We start from the raw sequence: 22095 nt of genomic DNA on the forward strand, positions 1-22095 counted from the left end.
GTTCGACTTATGGGGGAAGCTTGAATTCGAGCGCGGTGTTGCATTTACTGCCGCTGAACTTCCATTCGCTTTTAGTACACGAATCCGTCGGGAGGCGCGGGGCATACGTTTTTCCGTTGGCGGCAGCACGGTGAGGACGGGAAAGTCGGCGCGTGAATTCGGGGTCGGAGCCGCAGTGCGATGCCACGCCCCTGAGTTTAATACGAGTACCGACTTAATGACTCACCGCATACGTAGGTAACTCCTGATCGAGCACCGTAGGGACGGCATACTTGGACCGCCAAACTCATTCTACCTGAATGAATCAGGACATGCGGCTGAGGACCGGAATTCGCTCGGGTGACAGAAGTGAAGGCTTCCCTATGCAACTTCAATCAACCCTCGGCGCTACACGATGGTTGAGGATTTCTCTGGCTCTATGGTCTCTGTCCCGTGCCCATTTCGACTTCAGGAGGGAAAACATTCTCTCCAAAGAAACTCTTCTCAGCGGGTCTGAGATCTGTTCATAATATTTTTTAGAGAATTCCTAGCTTTTTTCTTTGAACGCCAAATCCGTCTTTTGGCGGATGAAGTGGGATGACAGAACTGTGGGGAGTTGCTCGGATCGGGGTTTCAGCCCTTCTCCTTCTCCAAAAGTGATGAAAGCGCGAGCTGAGAAGCCACCCACTATACGGTATTTCTCGACGCAAGTCTCTCCGTATTCCGGGAACTCACAGCTTCCGCCACGCCCACGAGGTTTCCCAGATGGGAAATTCCTCAACCGGGGGTCATTTCATCCATTGGCTTTTCCTTGCGGTCATCCTGATATGTACCGCCCGACGGCGCGCGCCATGGGGGAATAGATAGGAGCGAGCGAGGGCCGCTGTCTGCTGCCGTGTCGCTGGTCTGCTCAAGGAGGAAAGGGTAGCCGCCGCGAGAAGGATCCACGCAGTTGTTTGGGATTTGCACATCGTTGATTTCGAGATTAGGTGCGGCTCAGGCGAACTAGTTCTCCTTGTTGACGAATAACTGAGTCACAGGCTGTCATTGCTCAAAAGGGAGGCGCGCTCCGGACGATCATCGGTGACGTGAACTTCCCTCAAGCCGCTCCGGCTTCGGACGAACGCTTGAATTTGAGCGCGGTCGTGCATTCGCTCCGGCTGAACTTCCACTCGCTTTTAGTACACGTATCCGTCAAGCGGTGCGTCCGTGTCTCCGGTGGTGGCACTGCTGTGGATAGGAGTGAGCGGATCCGAGGCACCGGTGTTCGACTCGGCCACCACGAGTTCCAGCGGCGTTCGAAGTTACCACAATGTCGACGATAAACTTACTAGCCCATCAAAAAGAACTCAAAGAAGCCTGGGAAGAGGTTCTCGATCAGAACAGGCCGACTAACTGGTGAGTTACCAGTGGGGTGGAGGATGAAGAGTGGGGTTCGCACTCTCGCTGATCAATAGTCATACCCACTCCCAGTTTATCCTGTTCCTCATTTTCTCGGGGGTAATCCTTCCGTATGTGCGGGAATCGGTGGGGTTGAGAAGATCCGACACCGAGCAAGGATTCGCCAGCCAATTACATCTCTGGAGGCAGCACGGTCTCGCGAGAGAGCCTATCCTCGCGAGTAGATGCACGTATTCCCGAGTTTCTCGATGAGTATCCGCTGCGGATGTTCATTATTCCGTCTCGGGTCTTAAACTTTTGATCTGTCAGGGCCGCATCTGCCGAGCTTCGCGCTCTGTCAATCGTTCCGAAGGGAGCTCGAAAATAGAACTTTGCTGCGACGCTCTGACCGCGAGTGGACTCGGGTGTTCTGATTTGGAAAATTTCCTGTGGGCAGTGTTTTGCATGTATATTCTTCCCGTTGTGATCGCGGTGGCCACCAAGGCGGCTTGGAATCCGCTCTGGAACATATCCTATTTTGTCCATTGCATATAGTTCGTAAAACATAGAATCCCCTCCGGAAAAGTTGGATTCATTATCCAGGACTTGGAATCTGTATCATTTGTTCCAGGGCACTCTTCGGCTATGAAGGCCAAACCTATAACCTCATGCTCGTGTCGAAAGGCGGTAAGTGTTAGCCTCACCGAGGTTCTTTTACGTAATCTCAAGCGTCGGAAGCCGGAATCCAGGAACGACTGCAGCGGTGGGGGGGGGGGGGGTTTCAGACATAAAGGAGGATGGTGCGGAGTTCAAAGGCGATGATTCGACCCCATTGAGCTCCTCGTGTTCAATGTCGGACGCTTTCGCGCCGTGACGTGCTCTCGGTTCTTTTCATGGAGCGAAACCAGATACGACGGCGACGCTGAGAGACTGATATGGGTCGAAGTGACTACTCATGAATTCCGGTAAACTCACGATGCGATGACATCACAGTGTAGATTCCATGGAAGAAATCGAAGTCAAATATACCAATGACTAATACCTCACAATCAGTCTACGCAGCGGGCTCCCATCAAGGACTTGGTTCACGATGCGAATAGCGCGGCAAGGAAATGAATTCATATCAAAACCGTCATTGAATATCGAATACGGCCCTGATGTGGTGTTCTAGCGAATACGTGCCGTTGCAGATGGGGGTCTCGAAGAGCTACAAGATGAGTTCCAGAGCGCTGCCATTATGTACGCCTTCTGCACAGTATCGATTCCGCCATCCGGCGTCAAGCGCAATGTTCTGATCAACTGGCAGGTGAGTACCGACCCGCTAGGAGGTCTCAGGAGAATTCCATGTGCTTTCTAGTGGAACGATTTCGATTGTTTCTCTGAGAAGCCCATCCGATCGATAAGCCGATTCATACGTTACCTCGTCATTTGCAGGGAGAGGGAGCGCCCGTGGTCCGCAAGGGATGTTGCGCCAATCACCTGGCGGAGGTCGAGAGGTTTTTCAAGGGACACCAGTTGACCATCAACGCGCGATCAGACGATGAGGTTGAACCACGGGCAATCCTCGAACAGCTAGTTAAATGCTGTGCGGCTGCCTCCATTCGTACGTATTGCTACCCCACATACACGAGAGCGATCAATCTTCGGCATCGAGTTCCGAGATATTCTCGAAGCTCTGGGGTGATGGTTATTAATTTGTCTGATGATGTTGAACTTGTCCTTGAAGAGAGAGCCAGCGACTCCATAGTGGACAATCCCTCGGCGGGCCCCGTTTCGAGCGTCTATCAGCGAGTTCAGCCGCAGAAAGACGTAACTTCCATGAGTGAGCGGGAGAAATTCTGGCAGCAGCAGCAAGAAGAGGAAAAAAGACGAGCGAAGGAGGAAAAGAAGAACATGGAACAGCGACAAAGAAACCTTAAGGATGAAGAATTACGTCGGGAGGTGAGATTTCCATTCTTCTAAATCGATCGTCGGATCGATGGAATGTCGAGCGACCGAATTCACACTCGCGTGGCAACGACGTCTAGACAAGCGGGGTTGCGACTGAACTAGAGACTCGTCGGGATTACAGACGAATGCCGCGAAAGCCCGGGAGGAGAAGTACCGCCAGGACTCGATAGAGAAAACTGCGAATGGCCACAACGGGCGGAAAGCATCTTCAGGATCGGTGAAAAAAATTGACACTTCTATGTGGGAGAAGCAAATAGCTGCCGCGGAGAAAGAGGGGAAGCCCGCCATACCACTGCCGAGCCAGAAGGTCATGCGGAAGAAAAGTGAGTCCGACCGAATGTGTGCTCAGATCTTCGAAGAATCCCCGTCGGCGGTCGTCCTAGAGGAATAATTATTCTTGATTTCAGACATCGGCGGGGTGAGCGCTGTCTTCGAAAACCAGAAGCCGGCGGAACCGACTGCCAGCACAAACAAAAACAATGTACCGGGGAAAATTGTGATCCCCAAGTTCGAGAATAAGCCCGTTGAGAAAACGGTCATCCAAATGCCACAGAAAACTGAGGATAAAGAATACAGCTACACGAAGAACCTGCTCACAGAAAACCGCAGAGAATCCTTGGACACCGGGAACAACCACGAAGAGGAGCAGGATTGGGAAGGTCAGGAATCGGAAGCACCTCCGTCCCGAGGCATCGAAACTTCCGATTCGGAAGTCGATCGCCATTCTTCCTCATCTCCATTTGTTTTTAGCTCACTGGCGTTTTCTCTATTGCAGAGGAACCTCTCGAAGAGCCCCCGACCAAGATACCTGACCCGTTGGTCGATGCCATGGTCGAACAAGGTATTATTCCAATGGTTCCGCAGACGCCCGCGACGAACACGATATCAGCTAGTTCTCAACCCGAACCAGAACCTGAACCTACTGTGCCCTTAGATAAAGGTGAGATGGTCGATTCCGGACGAACCGAGGTGGCCGAACAAACGAGATCGAATTGCCTCTCTTTTAGTCTGTCCCTGATGAGTCTCGAGCGCTCCAATGAAGAACGATTTCTGAGAGTCCTGAATATCCATCTATTCCAGGTCAATGCGCGCGAGCCCTCTACGACTATCGCGCCGCTGACGACACTGAGATTTCCTTCGATCCTAACGATATAATATCGAATATCGATCAAATCGATGAGGGTTGGTGGCAGGGTGTCGCGCCCGATGGCATGTTCGGACTTTTCCCAGCGAACTACGTTGAGCTCATTTGAATGGACGAGCTTTGTACCTCCTAGTTGTGTGGCTTTCAGTGCCAACCAATCGTTCCTCGATACATTCCAGATGAGACGATAGTGGACTGAGGACATTCAGAATCAGTTCCCCATCCAGCTTAGATAATAATCTGACGTGTGCTCGAGTCCCTTCATGCTATGTGATCAACGTTTGTGTAATACAATAGACAGGAAGCACGGACAAGTAAAGCAGCAATCCATCTGGAGCGAATTCAAGCGCACGTTAGCTCTTAACCCACGGGAAGAGACAGTCATCATTTGTTTCACTGAATGATGGAGGTACCGACGATTTTCCCGATCTGCTCACTGAACTCAGAAAATGTCCCATCCATTGAGAACACAGCTACTGCATACGCCAGTCTGGATGTAGGGAAATTTCAGATTCCCCCTTCCCCTAGACGAGTATCTTCCCCATGACCCGATCAGTTCTTGGATATTTCCGAACTACAAGCTTCGACTCAATTCAATCCGAAACTCCAATTTCCTTAAGTTGTATATTCGCGAGTGACTAATCATCTCATTCATTGAGTATTCACATGAATTTTAGATCCGAGCACCGACGAGCTCGGAATGTGAGAGAGTTTTTAATCAGCTTGCATCTATTAAAATGAGGGTGCACGGCAATAATGCCAAACTTATGTAGGAATCATTGAATGGAAGCTTTAAATAAACAGCTAACTTGGTAGTTGTTGCATCCACTTGATATTTCCTTCGATTCTGCGTGTTTTGCGGCTAAGATTCCCCCGGATTTTGACGGTCTCCTGTGTTCTCTCCTTCCGTGGTCGCAGCCGGGTATCAAACCTCCCTGACCAACTCACTATGGGCCTTTCTTGAGGGATGGCGAAGCAACGAATATTCGGGAACCTGTGTTCCCCTTCGACCTTGTGTCCCGAAATTGCCACTCACCCGAATAAGCCTCTTTCCTCGCGATCAGCCCCTAAGGCGGGTGGGAGCCAGATAGTGCAATATTCGAACTTCCCCTGCCGGCTTGGAACAGCTACTGAAGTCCGCGGAGTTCATTTGTAATGAAACGATCGGTCAGGTAGCCTCCTCAAAGAGGGTTCTGCAGACACAATGTTTATTCAATTTCTACAAAAATCTAACGGGATTCGGTATGGTTTTGCGCTGCTCCTCTTCGAAAGCACACAGTTAGTGGAGACTTCTTCTAATTATAAATAGTCACCATGCACAATGTTAGCGTAATACCTTCTCATGATGTGTCTCTTAAAAAACCCTAATTCGAATCTCGTGTTTTCACTTCATCGATGGATAAACGAACTATAGCAGTGTACCGCTCCTCTGAGTTCCTCGTCGTACATATATACAAAAGTAGCAATTATATACACAGCTGTAAATGGGACGCGGTTCCCTATCACTTTTTCGTCCGTGACGCATGGACTGAATCATTTCGAGGGAACGGGTCGTTTTCTTTCAATCGGAGAATCGATATCCAGATACGAGTCGACGATGTCTTGTGGGTGTTGATCCGTTGCCCCAGTCCCGACGATAAGTGATTCGAGAGATAGCGCGCAGGAGACGGCAGTATTCAATGTTCAGAATTATGGAGAAATGCGTACATGAGATGAAGATTGCGTGGAGAGAACGATTAAGTTGATTCGAAAGGAACACTCCCGCATCGTCACCGATCACAATTCTATCGACCATTCACTCAATCACATTGAATCATTCAGTCAGCTGCTGAGTCCAAAATTCGCGCTGAGCGGATCGTTAGGCCAGCTCCGCCTTGATAAGGCCACACTGTCAGTTCCCTAATTATTATTAATGTAGATTGATGTTCCAGTTGTACAGGTTCTGAAGCTGCACCCATTTCCTCCTTGCTCTCGTCAAGCGCACGAATCCGATTGGAGTCGCACCGGCGATCAATGACGTGCTACTGATGTCAAAACTCAATCCCTACTCCGTCGTCTCGTCCGTTTCCGGTCCTCGGTCTCATCTTTTTCACTGGAGACGTCCAACTTCCGTTTGTAACGTTCCCGCTCAGCTCTCGCTCTCTTGATAATGTCTATGAGATCGACTCCGTCGTCCACCGGGAACAGTTGGCATAGTTCCTTTCCCATTCTTGGTTCGATCTCTTGTCCATCACGCCCGATTTTCACCGGTTTCCCCTGGTTCCAAGGATTATAGAGATGTTGGCATTTGATGAACGGTAATTCCTTCCGACATATCCAATCAACATAGAAAACACCTCCAAGAGCCCGAACACTCAGTCCCGGGGGAAGGACCCAATTGATTGGCGGGATATCGTGCCGAGATTCCGAAGCTAGTCGGGCGAAACCTTGGAAGCGACCCGATTCCTTGACGCTAAACACCAGGATGACATTTTTGCACTCTCGGAAAGCTTGGTTGAGTTTGGCCTCATTCTGGGGGGGCGTCGACCAGACTCCTCGCGCTTTCGAAAGTGCGACATTTTCATAATTGTTCGACTTGATCATGAAGAAACGAGCTTTTTGAACAGATATCGTACAACTGTTGGGTCGTATCGCGGAGCAATGGGCCGGTACGCGACTGCATAGTCGCGTCCTCGTCTACTCCGACCTCGGTCCCCGTCCTTAGAATCGTCTCGCCTACTGTATTTCCTCCGATCGGGCGACCGCCTCTCTCTTCGATCCCTAAGGTTTTTATCGTACATAGGTGCGCTGTCTCGGTTCCTTCTCCGACTGTGTTCCCGTCGGCGTTTCGGACTGGGGGAACGGCTACTCGAGCGAGATCTCGATCGGTAGCCATCCATAGATGAGCTCTGCGAGCTGCCCGCCTGGAGGTTGCACTGAAATTGAATTGCAGAATCTTCATTATGGATGAGCATTCGAGATCATCGGCTGCGATTGAGGGCTTTGAATTAACGCGTGAATAAAGCAAATCCCAACAAACGTCCGATTGGAAATGAGCGACGGAAAATTTTCGGTCCGATCGGAATCGACTTGGATTCAGTATGAGGTCGGAGAGAGATAATTCCTTTCATAGTCATGGGCTCGATCGGTGAAGACTAAACGAGGGCGACCTGTGGAGCGTCGGGGCCCGCGATCGATATCCGCGGGGAGTCAGACCCTCCAAGGACAGTCAGTGTGAATAAAACACAAACAAAAACATCGAAACTCCTCAGCAGTGGGTCACAGACGGAGAGACGTGAATCATAGATTAGGATCGGGCCGATGAAGAATCACGGATGCTTCAGTCAATGAACGAAGTTCCGGGCCCGCAAGGAACGATTCCCTTCTCGATGCCCCCCGTTCTATCACGATACCCGTTGAGAGTTCAGAATTTCCGCTACCGGGAGGAAGCCAAGCTTTCAAGTGGTGAGTGATCAGAAACTCCCGCTCTCTCGTTATTTCAAAAAGAGATTCCAACACGCCCTCTCTGAGGTCGCGTTCTCGGGAGAAAAGCCTCCCGGTCAGAAATTCCGCGTCCGCCGTGTATCTTCACGCCGACCGAGAGCACCAAATCGGAGCGTCCTCAACTTTCCCGTTCATAATCCCCCAATCTCGATTCGAGTCCGGGAGTGTTCTCGGATCAAACCCGTCAGATATCCAGGATTCCTCAAAATGATTTTCGCTTTTATGCATCGGCTCAATTCATTGTTGTGGTTCTCCGACATTGATTGTTATTGTTGTTGTGGTCATCGTCGCCGATCGGTGTTCACCGCCAACGCGAAACTCACCTCCTCCACGACCGGTTCGACGTCCTCTTTATCTTCATCGGAGCTTTCTGTGTGTCGTGTGTGGATGTTGTGCTCACGAGGCATTTTCGATTCGAGGGATTGAGCTCTACTCTCAAGGAAAAGAGTTTGCGGATCCTCGCTGAGTCAACTACTCTCCGTGAGCAACGGCGATCCGTTCTCGCAGCACCACCAGTGACAATCGCTGGCAGAGGAAGAAGCCTCACTCGGGGCCAGGCTTTCGCTTCTCCTAGAAGCTTAGGAATCATCGGCGACCGACACATGGAACTCTCCTCTCCGCTAGCCCGCCGCTCGCCGCCTTACTCCCGCCGTCGCGGTGGTAGTGCTGATGGATCTCTCTCTTATTCCTCTCAACGCGACTCTGAGAGTGTTGCGCGATGATATTAATCAGCAGCACTTCTAAATCTTCGCGCTCTGCGTCGGTGTCTTCGAGCCTTTCTTTCTTCCGGATGCCGGATTTGCGAAGACTATTTGCCACTGTGTGAGACTCATCGAGCTCCGCAGGTAGATTCGACAATCGAAATTAAGGTAAGTTCCGCCAGTGGGTGAAGCATATCTCTATCAGTCATGTGGGCTAGCTGATTACTGATTGCTGACTACCAATAAAATATAATAAAAACAATTCAGGTATCGTTCGTTCGATGTCTCGACCGAGCTATCGATAGACGTTCATCGCGACCTGTCAAAACATCGCGGAGAAACGTTCGAATGGATGGTGGAACGACTCCTTGAGATTCGGCGATCCGTCCGGAGAGCTCGAAGGAGCGACCTGGTGAGTGGATTCAGGACTCTTCGAGTGTTGTGAGGCTCTCCAGGACCGGTGAACGATTTTCTTTCCTGCCGGTTCTGGCTCTCCTTCCTGTCAGATGCCAGGCTGACACGGTACGTCATACGGTGCGGTCTCGATGGATGCCAACAATTCTCGAGTGTTGATGCAACAATGTGAGATACATGCTGAAGCTCTCGTTCGTGTCTTCCAAGTTTCTCATGCTCGACCATCATGACTGGTTTGTCGACGGCTCGGGCTCTGGAGGTCCTCTCGTCGGAGATCGAGGATGCCGTGGCGGAGTTCAAACAGCAACTCGACAACAACACTTCATTCATCGGGATAATGAAGCACTCCCACAACCTACTCTTGTTCAAATGGCTCGGCTACTCGCTGCTTCTAGTCGTTGGTGTGATAATGGCTTTCCTCGGTCACTCCATTTTCACTTTTCTGATCATGGCGTGTATTCTGCTTCACGTCGTCGGCGGTATCTACATAGCGGTTCAGGTGAAGTACGAACTGCACAATCATTTACGGACAGTCATGGAGAAACTCTCAGCTCTGAAGCATACCAAGTTCATTTACGAATCTCAGTGGCAGCCAGTGTCGCCATGCATCAGCCTCCAATGGGTTTACCGGGACGGGAAGCTGATTAGCTGTCCCACGCAATTGATTGTACGTGGGGATATCGTGCGGATGAGAGCCGAGCAAGAAGCTCCGGGTAAATGTGTGTCGCTAGATAAACGGATAACCCTCCAACCATCGGAGAAATATTCGCCTAAAAGTAAAACTGTCATAGGCAAAATAGACCCGTGTCACGTTCTCGTCGAGGGCGTACCGACGCGAGATTTCATGATGTTAGAGACACCGTATCTGAGGTACCTGAGACTCTGCTTGCACAGAGGCACCGAGCCTTACCGTCCAAATAACTTCACCCGTCAACAAAAAATCATTTTCGATCAGTATATCAAGAGGTTCGTCATTCCCGGAGTGGGGGTGTTGTCGCTGCTGGTTTACGCAGCTAACTGCTGTGCCTTGTCCGAGTTTGATCTGCTATACATGACACTCACGATAACTCCAGTCGTCTTTCTACTTGCCTGTCCACTCTACTGGTTCTTACAATTCGCCTTGGGCACTGCCAAAATCCTTTATTATGCCGACCAGTTGTCCGGAGTCACGGAACGCACCGAAATAGAAAACGTGCCATGGCTGAAAATCATCAGGAACGCAGCTCGAAATACAACGCGCTTCTGGCATTCGGGGGTATTCCTCGAAGCCTTCGCCAGCGCCACCAATCTCTGCTGCGTGGATAAAAAAGGGATCCTGTCGTGGCCTAACGCCATACCGGAAAAAGTATTCTTCCTGAGGCAGCAGGCGATCGACCCGGAGACCGAGAACGATGAGCAACGCCTGGCGCAGACCATCGCGAACCAAGCGAAGGCCGAGGTTCTCGATCTCACTCTGAGAGGCTCGACGAACAGCATAATGTTCGATGATCCTAAATGGGTGAATTTCATCCAGAATCTGAAACCACTCGGTTTGGCGATAATGTTGAGCAATTGTGACGAGAAAACCCACGAGAAGAACGCGGCATTTTTCGATCACGTCAGTTTTGAGAGTGAAGACCGCGAGATGTGGGTCCCGGTAATCAACAAGCGCTGTCTCTGCGATCTTTCCCGTCAGATCGGCTTCACGGATCGAGCAACTAACTCATATGAGCAGCTGCAACACCTCTACATGTTTCGACGGAACGAATTCGACTCGCGAGCGAACGACATAAACGTACCCCGACTGAAAATGCCGTTCCCGAACTTTTCTTCCACCGTTGTTCGGGACAAGTTCACCGATGGAGTCCAGATGTTCAGCCAGGGAACAGCCGATCTCATTCTGGACCACTGTACGGACTATTGGGACGGTCACAATATCTGTCCGATCACCGATTTGGATCGCAAGTGCATCCTCGATTTCTATCAGAGGACCTCGTTGACAGCGTATTGTACGGCGTTCTCGTACACGCCCCTGAAGAACTGCGCAGACGTCATCTTGCCTCCGAACACTTTCATCCAGGTGCCAACGCGCAATTTCCACACGAAGGCTTACCTCGGCGGATTTTCCGCTGTCTCGCAGGCGAACCTCAGCGACATCATGAAGAATATCGAGAACTCGTACGAAGCGTTCCACGGGCGAATCTGCAAGCAAGTTTTCATCGGGATGGTGGCCCTCCAATACCAGGCCCGTCCGACGTTCGTCCGACTCATAGAGGAGCTCGATAAGGCGTGCATCCGCTTCGTGCATTTCAGCAAGGAGAACGAACTCAGGAGCAGGGGGTTCTCCGAGAAAATGGGCCTCGAGTCGGGCTGGAACTGTCATATTTCGCTCTTGAACGAGGACGATCAAGAGGAATACGGAGAGACTTCCTTCAGCTGTAGGGCTCTCAAGTCGAAAGTTCGCTTCGAAAACGGAACGCGGTCCTGGAGCACGCCGTCGATATTGGTTTCGATGACAGGCAACCAGAACAACGCGAGACATGGCTTCAAATTGTCGCTCAGTCCATCGCCGAAGGAAGCGGACACCTGTTCGGAGGTGAGCACCGCCGTGCAGTTCGACATCGCCAATCGGGCGAAGCTGCCCAAAGGAATACAGACGATGCGCTCGCATATCGAGAACGTCGATAACGTTCCCCTCCTGGTGTCCCTGTTCACCGACTGCACCACCGCGGCCACCAAGGAGATGTTGCGCATTATGCAGGAGTACGAACAGGTGCTCTGTGTCTTGGGTAGCTCTCGCAACATCGACAATCTTCAACTGTTCATCCAGGCGGACTGCAGTATCTCGTGGACGCCCCAGGCACCGCGCGTTTGCAGCCGATTATCCGCCGAGAACTATGAACAGCTCTTGGATTTGGTAGATACGCTCAACTCGATTCCGTGCGTTCTCCACGCGAAGACCGACGACGAGTTCATGATTTTCCAACTCGTTCGAGAAGCTCGACATTTTGTGTCACAGATGCACAGCTCGTTCCAATTCGCGGCCCTGTGTTCGGTAACATTGTCACTGTTGAATTTGACCTGCCACGCTTTTAGATTACCGCTACCCGTGTCGCCGATCGGAACGCTGTACCTGTTGACAGTGGTGATTCCCTTGATTGCGTTGTCGTTGATTTGCCCGCCTTCCGACACAGACATCATGGCTGCCCCGAACGTCGATAGCCTCCAGGTGAAATTAGATACGCGTTTCTTCTGCCTACTGAGCTACATACTTAAGTCCTCTTACGTCGTGCTGACGTTGGTCCTTTGTAAAGCGCTCAGCATCTTGAAGTTCTGTCAGGGCAGGGGCTGCGACCCCACCGATATTCTGGCTGAGCTCCGACTGCACGATATGGAGGCGCTTCAGTATTTCAATATGTTGCTCTTGACGGTGCATTTTGTGACGCTGTCGACGTCGGGTCTCAACCGTAAGAAGTTGGTCTGGCAACACAATCCTTTCAACAACCGGCTGTGGATAGGTGTAGTAGCAGCTGTGCTCGCTACGCAGACCATAGTTCTGCTCTCGTGTTCTGGACTCCGGGAGATTTCGATTATATCATGGCTGGTTTTCGCCGTTTCCCCGATCCTGTTGATGGCGTTGAGCGAGGGTTGTAAATATCATGAGTTGAAAATGATACGGCGTCAGGAGAAGAGACTCCGTTTACATTTCATGACCAAGCTCGGGATGAATAGTCCTTTCTGAGCATCCTTCGCTCTCACCGTGTTTTAGCTGTTATCGAGCTTGAGACCATTATCTTTCTTGTACATGACTATCAATGATCGAGACTGTTTGTATAAAATCGATGGTTCGTGAACGCTCTTCCATTAGGAGACAAATCACTGTCCTGGCCACTATCAGCGCTGGGAGAGATAAGTGAGCGCACGTCCAGACTCTGACCACTGGATAATTCTGTCAGACACAATGATATATACGAAAGGAACACAATGAATAAAAGTGCAATCACAGGGAATGCAGGAGGACGAGACTCGATTCACAGAAAGCGGACTAGTCATTCTGTGGATGAGAGAGAGAAGCAAGAATTATCGTGGAGTTCGGCCTGGAAACTGCTGCGAAAAGAAGACAGCCGGAGACTTTTGGGATATTTCGAGTGCGAGACTCCGTATCTTTGACTTTATTTCCTTCATCCTCCCAGATCTGATGTCCGCTCCATTCATTATTCTTATCAACATGGACCTTAGTTCAACTCTCCTGCCGGTTTCACAATACACTTCTTATCCTTCCATATCCCTGCTCCACAATTATTGGAGCTCCTCTAGACCGTGAAAAATTCACCGCTCGAATCTGCTCTCATTCGGTTGAGACTTCATCTTCGCTTCTTTGCTAGTTTGATTGAATAATGAATGTAGAAGTGGCTAGCGCGAAGAAAATTGCATGGTTGCCTCTTCGTCCCTTTACTATCCCGTGTATCGCTGCCGTATCTACCCTCCGGTGCGCTTCCAAAGAACTACGTGACTATTCCTCTAGCTGCTGCTGCTACTGCTTTTCGCTAAACACTAAGGCTCACGACTTCTGCAAGGAGAATGAATCCGAGGAGCTTTTATGAGACTACCGGCCGCTATCATCCGTCCACAATCCGTACTTTGAACAACTTGACTCTCTCGTTTGGGCGATTAGCAACACCATAAGTCCGAGAATCCCTGCTCGTCTGTGACCTCAATACGATGGCACCTCCGGAGACTGGGGAGCTTGACAGAGCGTTCTCGTGATGCTATGGCATTAGGACTTGCAGAGACATCTCTTCTCGGATAGCGAGCGTGTATCGATTCTGCTCGATTCCACGCGAGCAATGAAGCTCATCACCGCGGGATCCAACGTCGCGGAATGAAAAAATTCTGAACAATTTCGTCCGAGCTAAGGGAAGGGGATGCGTTTTCATCGATTGAACAATTGAATCAATGGATTGAATCGACCATTTATTTGCAAGTAAGTCGGAGTTCAGACCGATTTAAATTATTCTCTGGGGACTACTTCGACAAAAACGTCCCGCTCCCCACCAACGAATGCGCATCGCAGTGACACCTTTCCGCCAGGAAGATCAATCTTCGGGCCAAAGTGGGACGAGAAACGAAGAGTCGTGAGAACTTCATCGAAAAGCTCCGTTTCTCGGCTCATGTCAGCCACGGGACTCCCTTGACAATCCAGACCGAAATCCCGTTCTGTTCTCCAAAACATTCCAGCTGGCAGCAGGAGCTGCAACTCCTACATGTCATTCGTCAATCAAACCACCAATCGATTCGACTTGCATTCACTCGACTCTTCTTGCTCGGTACACACGGTCGTCGACTTCTGCCACCGTATCGGCCACTTTTTTTTGGAAGAAGCAAGGAAATGAAAATGGACACTGAACTCCACACACATTTGAAACTGTGGAACGACCTCTCGTGGGGTGAAATGTTTTTTTTCATGAGTTTTCACTTTTTACAGTTTTTATCACATTTTTTATATTTTCATTCCTTTGTTTTTACGATTTTCGTCCGGCCAAGTCTCTTCTTCACCTCACTCGATATTTCAGCTTGTGTTTGTATTCACTATTACTCATATATTGAAGGAAAAAACTGCATCGATAGATCGTACTTAGCAGCGGGGGACTCCGTTTGGGTTTCACTACAATTCGTTCTCGTTCGTTGACTAACTATGTGTAGATCTTGTTTTTGCTGGTTTTTTCTTCTCGACGATTTTACATAAAGTATATATACAATTCTTATTTGCCTTGGTAGTCGCCTCTGCCGGACTCGAAGCGTGAGTTTCTTTGTATGAGAGACGAACCCGAGAAAGGTCATACTGCAAAAGATATACCCTTCTCTCTCGTTTATCATGGAGTCAACGTGTGAATGTTGACATCATAATCGTGATTATTGAACCGGTATTTCATTCCAAGCATGGATAGATTCACGAAGCTCTGATAATGTGCAAACTTCATCTTTGGAGCCAGAAATACATAAATGATCTGCGAGTTCAACTTTTCATCACGGACCTCCACGCGGAAGCCGAGAGGAGAACTAATATCATTCGCACCCGCCGCATGGACGAACGCATGAGGACCGAATCCTTGAGAGATTCGACCAACAGACCGCATAAGTTAGACATTCATAGATAATAATATGAAATATAATTATATCAATGATAACGGTGAGAAACTGATAGCGAAGTGGACTGATTCCACGAGGACGATGCAACAAACGCGAACGCGCGGTCATAAAAGAGCTCTCGACTCCAACCACTCGTCGTGCTCAGCTGCGCTCCGTCGGCAAGGATCCGCCCGCTCCGGAAACATTCAATGTCTTGACGTCTTCCCGATAGATATGTGGTCCGGAAAAGACAATCGTTATCATGGTAAAGATTCTGTGACGCGACTATCGACGTATCTGTGGGTATGTAGTCGAAGCTAGATTGCGGAGGGAGGCCCAGAAACTCGGATTCGGTATCGTCGCTCCACTGAAATGGAACAACTCTCCTAGTGGCTCAATGTGTTTCGCGTTGCACTTTCCCTGCTCGTCGATTTTGCGGTGATGGTTCTTTTCGTTGTAGTGTCTCAGCGGGGGTGATAGTAAGATGGCGAATGAAGTTGTATCAACCGAGATGGTTTCGGGTGTTTAGTGAGATTGCTTTCGTGTTCTTCCTGCGGTTACGACAAATTCTCCTCGCGAATACTAAAAACGTTCCGTGGATTCATAACAAACTTGGTCTCAATGATCTCCAAACTCGCTGCCAATATATACGAGACGCATGTTCTGATAAGTGGGAAAGCCCGTTTCTCCTCTGTATCATTGTTCCTCTCTCCTTATTTCGCGAAACTTCAAGATTATGAACGAGAATATTATCGCTCGATTCTAGACACTCGACCAATTGAATATCAAATCACTAGATAACTGTATAATAGTTTATCCTCCGCACCTCCCCTGCTGCCGTCGCGACGCCCTTCATAAGGACGGAAGCGCGGCTCTTCGAGCTACGTGTACGACTTTTCAATTTCTTACGGATTAAATTCAACTAGATACTTGATTTCCTTGCACGCTAGGACATCCGATTTCAGCGCGGACCGAGCGCTCTCGAAAAGTGAGAGAAGCCCCGAGAGAGAAATCGTTCGACGTCCCCGGGCTTCTTGATCTCCTCCGTGGGGTAGTGACGAAATCCCGCGGAGCTCGCGAGGCTCTGAGTCTAGAACATTCTTTGGCTGCACTTCCGATTGTTGTTTGCATTGGAGTTCTTGCTCGAATGCTGGCGGTCACTACGACGCAGCTTCTGCTGTCCAGGAGACGTCCTGTTCTTGTTTAGTCTGTCGAGCTGAGAGCGGTTCGACTGTCTGTCTCGTTTCTGCGTCACGCGGCCGCCGAGCATGGCCGCCTCTAGGGACACCTGCAAATGAGGATAGTGTTCTCGAATGATCGTCGATGGACTTCTTTCGGGTCCCTGTTGACAGCAAATCGCGCCGGCGGAACGGCCGCAGTCAATATACGAAATGGGCATCACGATGACACGCTTGTGGCTGCACGAACCTTTTGGCTTTTCAAATGTGGCACGGTAGGCGTGGCAGTGGCTGTGAGATCTTTGCTTCTGGTTAGATAACATCTATGCGGCTTCTCAGAAGAAACCGATTGGCGCGACTTTTTCATCTCTAAATCCATCATATCCTCATCGTCTTCTTCCTCGATGATCGAGATCGGCGTTGGCGAGGAAGCCGACTCCTCCGTTATTGAGTGATGATACACACTCATCGATGGGTGTTCGATGAGCAAATTTTCAAGCGGCGAGGTAGCCAACTGCTGCGGCTTCCTGGAAAATGCACGAAATTCGTTCCGTAGGGTCGGGATCCTCCTTTAGGGTCCGGAACGAACACAACACAAGGAACACTCGGACCGGTACGCACAAGGCTGCTTCTGACAGTAAATTATTCTAGATATGGGAAGCTAGGTGATTCTCAGAAGCCACGAACGAACGGAAAAAGAGAGCCATCCACATTGACGCGTATTGAGGACGTAACTCGGGGACAGAGCTCCGGGAGGATCATTGTCCCCAGATCGGTGGAGTTTCGAGTACCAAACACTGCCGGTGCCAAGAGCCCGAGCATGAGACGCTACCGCTTTGAGTTAATACTTGTTATTATCATTCCCAGTTCAGGCTTCTGGCAACGGAATTCAACAACTGTGTTACGGAGTGCGGATTACTGAATTGAGCCAATTAAAAAAAACATGGTGCCAACAACAAGGGATTACGGGAAAATCAGCGAAAGCGTTTCTGTCCTTGGTGGCTTGCCTGCCTAGTGAAGACTAGAATAGGCTGCTCACCTGCGAGCTATGCATGCCGCGGGGGCCACGTACCAACTTTCCTCCAGCCCGCTTGAAGGTACGCAGTTTTCACTATCGGCTGAATCCCCGCCATCCGCCAGATAATCGTCGGGAAGTTCCCGACAGCCTCGCGAATCGTTTATCGTTATGGCCGAGCTCGCCTCGTAGCTCATTGAAGAGCCGCCTGCAACACAAGATCCGAGTTAAAGTCCCATCGAAACAGATCCTCGACGTGGTATCGAGGAGCATGAAATGAATAGAATCATACGGAATAAATCGGAGGAGAACAGTGCGTCATTGATGTCAATGAGCCCCGAGAGAGGGTTCGATCTCATACCGTGGTTGACGGAATTCGGTTGCCTCGACTCAGGATCCACAACCAACCAATCTTCGTCTTCGGTGCACCGGAGCTCTTGCGGAGCGAGCACCACGCCCTGAGCGATCTCCGAAGGGCCATGAGTATTGGCTGAGTGTACGGTGGTCGATCCACCCATCAGGTACGATGCAAGGTTGCTCAACATCTTATCGGGAGTAAAAGTCTGCAAGAGAAACAAAGGCTGAGCTGGTGAAGGATTGAGAGCTCTCGAGCATGTGCTTGAGAGGGAGCGATATATCACAAGCGTGTCCATCTGTCTCGAGATCGAATCGATGGTGGAGTTCATTGACTCCTGGGTCAGGAGCGGTGGAAACATTGGACATCGATCCCGGGCGGAGGAGCCTTCCCGGGCGGAGGAGCCTTCCCGGGCTCAGCGTGAGCACGGGCACGAAATCTCGCCGAGATTTCGATCCCTTTGGCAAGGCATGCCGGGGGGTCTCCTCAGTTCGGGATCGATCGAATCCCTCCGAGAATTCATATCCAGACACTCGTACAACTCGAATGGGCATGAGCTTCCGAATGAGCTCCGCAGAATCTTTTCTGCTTCGCCTCTCGAGCGCGAGGGCGAGCACGACAAGGGGAATCCGGCACAGATGTGAAAATAGCGCCGACCAAGCGCAGTGATTGTGTTGCGTTTGCGATTGAGACGGTTAAAGCGGTATAACGAAGACTCTCAGCTTGGCCGGAACATGACTTGGCCCGAGCCGTTTCATGCAGGCGCGAGATGACGCTCAACAAATAGCCCGGCTGACTGACTGACTGAATCACTGGCAGACTGCAGGGCGCTTGTTGGCTACCTGCTGCTTAGGCTCAGGCGGTAGTGCGTATTGAATATTTAACCTCTCGGTGTACCATCGGCGCGGCGGCGGCCTGAGCTGCTTCGAGCCACGGTTCCGCTGCCATACTGCGCACTTGTGTCTTGGCTCGAAGAAGCCTTGCTCGGCGAATGGCCCGCTTCGAGGAGAGCTTACCAGCGATCGCATAGCTTGTCGCCGTACCTGCCCGGTCGAAGCAGCTGACTGTCTGACTGTCGGGAGAGAGCGGCTGACTGTAGAATCAGCGACCGGGATGATGTAATGCTCCACAAAGCCTGCTTCTGTCTTCGTATGCCTCACGTAATCACAACAGGAAGTGCAATCCATGTTTCGAGACTTGTTTCCCGAAACCAATGTCGAGCCCCCGGACACTCTGAACTTCGAAAAGACTGCGAGGTGTAGACATATGCCGAGAACTTGAGAAGTCAATAAATCAATCAGCGCTTCCTGACCACTGTGGTCGTGAAATGATCGCCGATTACCCGTACATGTCCCGTTGTTATGGACCTAAGCAACGCCTGCATTCCACCCGAAGTCATCGCTCAGCGATTTTTGGCCCTCGGCGATCGAGAGTATCGTGAGATTCGACAGTGTGCCAGAGTTACGATCGGAAAAGTCGTCTCGTTGATCCAGTTTATGCCCGGCGCTTACTCGTTGAGCATCTTAGTCCACGTTCGCTCAAAAGAACCGACGAATCGTTGGACGGACCTAATCGAGGCGACCGCTTTATCACTCAAATGAATATGCTCCCACATCTCGCACATATTCCGAGGCGAATCCCGAGGCTCCGCGGATCACCGAGGGAGGATATTCAGCTTCACGCAGCTAGTTCACGAAGCGACACGACATGCTGCGATTCCCATTCAAACTTCATCCCTGTACATGACGCTGATGCTCAATCTCGCATGTACCGATGCCCGTGTGAGCCTCGAAGCAGTGACCTTCCTTTGCGAAAGACCTAGCCCGCTGGCGAAAGCTTGGTCGTTCTTCGAAGTATCAGTGCTCTGCCCCCAAGAGGAACTCGATCGTTGCAAGTATTACGGGGGACTTCACGAGACAAACGTTTTCGGGGAGGCAGCATCCGGCTCTCGTCGGGGAACCCCCTACGAGGGGATCGCCCGGGTATCACTGGAGTCTTCGTGAAAATCGCCTCCCTAGTAGCCTCGCTTACATGAGGCGATTATCTGATAATCTACGCGATTATTTGGAGACGAAAACGCGGTCGGCGCAATCCAATCGTCGATTGCGGAGCCCCCGTTTGGGTCGACCGAGGTCCGACTGAGACGGATAAACGGAAGCCACCGCAGGATTTCTGCACTGGCAGATATGATGCCGAGGGGGATAGAGTATGGAGCTGGGATCTAATACTTGAGAATCTCACTTCCATCCTTGTACTCACGATTCCTGGAGCGGTTGGAAGGCAACAAGTCTAAACTTTCCAACAAGCGAGAAATCGAGCGAGTCGACCGCACCGCGCCTCTATCTGAAGACTCTGCTACATCGCGAAGTTGGCTGGCACGACCTGATTGAGACTCTCTTCGCACAGTTCCTACTCTCCTCCGCATCGCTGTCGACAATGACAAAACTGTCGTTGCAGACGAACGGCTGATCGTCCGGCTGTTCGGATGCACAAGCCAACAGCTGACGCTCATCTTATGTAAACCACTGCGAAGGGCATCATGCAAACTCGGAGACGGCGCGGCGCATTGCCGGGGAGGAAAAATGCGAAACGGGAGGAGGATGGCTGATCACTCGAAACGTTCCGATTTCATAATCCGCGACGTAAACCATGAGAGGAAAAAGTCGAACTTGACCCACATTGACATTGAGCTGTAAGCCAAGGTCGATGAAGTGCGAGCGAGTGTGCTCGCGGAATCGAAACTGAACGCGCCGCATCTAACGCGTTGGCGTGCAACGTCAAGCGGTGTGGTTAGCGTGCCAACTCCATCCCCTACACGGAATCGTCAGAGCGCGGAAGTATTCGTGCGACGCGGTACTAGTTGTTGGGTTCGTGTCCCGGAGAGCAGCGATTCCAACAGTTGTCATCATCAGAATTTCGGATTCGTTCCATCTTTGTATAGTTACGGCACAGCAGCGTCAGAAGCAGTTTCCCGACAACTGCGCAGCGTAACAAGCGTCAGTCACTTTCTTCGCTGGTATCGCAGCCGTAGCGCCAGCCAAACGACGTCGCCGGTTGGTGTACCTGCCCGTCTGCCTACCTGTTCATTTAATGATCCAGACGCCCGGCCAAGTATTGTTTGAAAAGATTCCGCATTTGGTGCTCGATTTAGACAAGCGCGGACATGGAGACACATGTTCGGAGAAAAATCATCAGCTCGGGGTAAATTAATAGTCAAACTTTGACAACAGAAGCAGCAGCGGCGGCGGCATAAACATCGAAAAAGGCTTGCGCTGTTCTGCTAGATCACAGAATTCCAAGGCCGTTTGCATGTCGGAGGACCGACTGCTGTCGGACTGGCTGTCTTCTCCCCGGCCGTCGTGAGCCGTTAACATCCCACAAACTGCGGCAGACGCAACAACAGGTACAACGCCTCGGCCAGCGGAGTGATTGGCGCACTTCCGCGTGAAGATTGGAATTTCTGTTGCTCTCTCGTTGGAACAAAGAGAGAAGGTCTCGCATTCGGATCACGGAAAATCACTCCGTTGGAGCGTTGACGCTCTCGATATCCGATAACGGATTGAGTGAGACGGGGGAGGACAAGCCGAAGTCGAAGATTGGATTCGATTGAGGATCTCTGCCTTCATCCGGGACGAGTCGCTCCCCCCCTCCTCCCCCGCGTTGAGAACATCTCTATCTTGGCGATTCGGATGCCAGGATGCTCCTTCGATCGAGAGCAAGGGGACCGATATCAAAACCGATGCGGGCAACATCCTCCCGGCGCTGGATATTCATTATATCGGGTCTGTGACCGGAGCGTCTCAGTAAGCGCGAGAGCTCAGAAAGATTGACCCACCTCTTTGTAGGAATGTCCGAGCGACAATAACAGAAATCTGGAAGCACTTCGATTTCAAGTCCGCAAGTCCATCGAACACATTTGATAACGAGATTTGTCGAAGATACACCAAAAGCTCAAGAAAGTCTCTCAATGTCCAAACAGAGCGCCATTCGATATTGTTCTGCCGGGCCAACTCGGCTAGGATCACTCGGAAAGTCTATAGCGGCTTCCCTTTCCGACACCCCTGTGACTCAGGTTGCAGGAGCACTCGATGACGACGCGAACACGACGAATAAGCTCTCGCGCACCGCCGACCAACCCCATCACAAACATTACTGCGCATCCGGCGTCTGTGAGAAACGTCACAAGTTCAAAACAGGCCCACAACACAGAGAACCTGCGCATTACGTCATCGAGCAATCGGTCGCTTTCTCGGCCGGCCGGACGGACCAACTGCGCCAAATCCTAAAAACGTAGAGCTACTACGCAAGCCTCCCCGTCCTTCTGGAAGCTTCTACCGAATTCGCGTTTTTTTTCGAGTCTGCGTACCCAGCACGAATCAAATCGCAGA

At 50.8% G+C, this 22095-nt stretch overlaps 4 protein-coding genes across 4 annotated transcripts; 2 read left to right on the forward strand and 2 right to left on the reverse strand.

Moving 5' to 3' along the window:
- Nucleotides 1-983: 983 nt before the first annotated feature.
- Nucleotides 984-5096, forward strand: Abp1 (Actin binding protein 1). The gene is made up of 9 exons (XM_003739720.2): nucleotides 984-1377; nucleotides 1991-2046; nucleotides 2550-2665; nucleotides 2794-2962; nucleotides 3086-3300; nucleotides 3431-3632; nucleotides 3717-3968; nucleotides 4085-4249; nucleotides 4390-5096. Exons 1-9 carry the CDS (start codon nucleotides 1292-1294, stop codon nucleotides 4560-4562), a joined length of 1434 nt encoding a protein of 477 aa, XP_003739768.1. The 5' UTR covers nucleotides 984-1291; the 3' UTR covers nucleotides 4563-5096.
- A 1394-nt stretch (nucleotides 5097-6490) lies between these two features.
- Nucleotides 6491-8473, reverse strand: Ythdc1 (YTH domain containing 1). The gene is given in 3 exon segments (XM_018642235.1): nucleotides 6491-7050; nucleotides 7053-7368; nucleotides 8260-8473. Coding segments are annotated over 3 exon segments (960 nt in total). The 5' UTR covers nucleotides 8344-8473.
- An 804-nt stretch (nucleotides 8474-9277) lies between these two features.
- l(2)k05819 (transmembrane protein 94-like protein l(2)k05819) lies at nucleotides 9278-13056 on the forward strand. The gene has a single exon (XM_003739808.2). The coding sequence runs from the start codon at nucleotides 9278-9280 to the stop codon at nucleotides 12770-12772; it is 3495 nt and encodes a 1164-aa protein (XP_003739856.1). The 3' UTR covers nucleotides 12773-13056.
- A 2699-nt stretch (nucleotides 13057-15755) lies between these two features.
- On the reverse strand, nucleotides 15756-21846 carry TP53INP (Tumor protein p53 inducible nuclear protein). The gene is made up of 5 exons (XM_018642244.1): nucleotides 21543-21846; nucleotides 17714-17915; nucleotides 17377-17560; nucleotides 16588-16864; nucleotides 15756-16447 (listed from the first exon to the last, which is right to left on the reverse strand). Exons 2-5 carry the CDS (start codon nucleotides 17895-17897, stop codon nucleotides 16250-16252), a joined length of 843 nt encoding a protein of 280 aa, XP_018497760.1. The 5' UTR covers nucleotides 17898-17915; nucleotides 21543-21846; the 3' UTR covers nucleotides 15756-16249.
- Nucleotides 21847-22095: the final 249 nt, after the last annotated feature.

This window comes from Galendromus occidentalis, unplaced genomic scaffold, assembly GCF_000255335.2.
Source record: "Galendromus occidentalis unplaced genomic scaffold, Mocc_1.1 scf7180000076583, whole genome shotgun sequence".
Lineage (NCBI taxonomy): Eukaryota > Metazoa > Arthropoda > Arachnida > Mesostigmata > Phytoseiidae > Galendromus > Galendromus occidentalis.

Coding starts and splice junctions, on each gene's coding strand:
- Abp1 (XM_003739720.2), top strand. CDS start 1,292: ATGTCGACGATAAACTTACTAGCCCATCAAAAAGAACTCAAAGAAGCC. Junction 2,666..2,793: donor ATGTTCTGATCAACTGGCAG/GTGAGTACCGAC, acceptor CGTCATTTGCAG/GGAGAGGGAGCGCCCGTGGT. Junction 4,250..4,389: donor TACTGTGCCCTTAGATAAAG/GTGAGATGGTCG, acceptor CATCTATTCCAG/GTCAATGCGCGCGAGCCCTC.
- TP53INP (XM_018642244.1), bottom strand. CDS start 17,897: ATGTTGAGCAACCTTGCATCGTACCTGATGGGTGGATCGACCACCGTA. Junction 17,561..17,713: donor ACCGAATTCCGTCAACCACG/GTATGAGATCGA, acceptor CTTGTGTTGCAG/GCGGCTCTTCAATGAGCTAC. Junction 16,448..16,587: donor CACATTTGAAAAGCCAAAAG/GTTCGTGCAGCC, acceptor CCTCATTTGCAG/GTGTCCCTAGAGGCGGCCAT.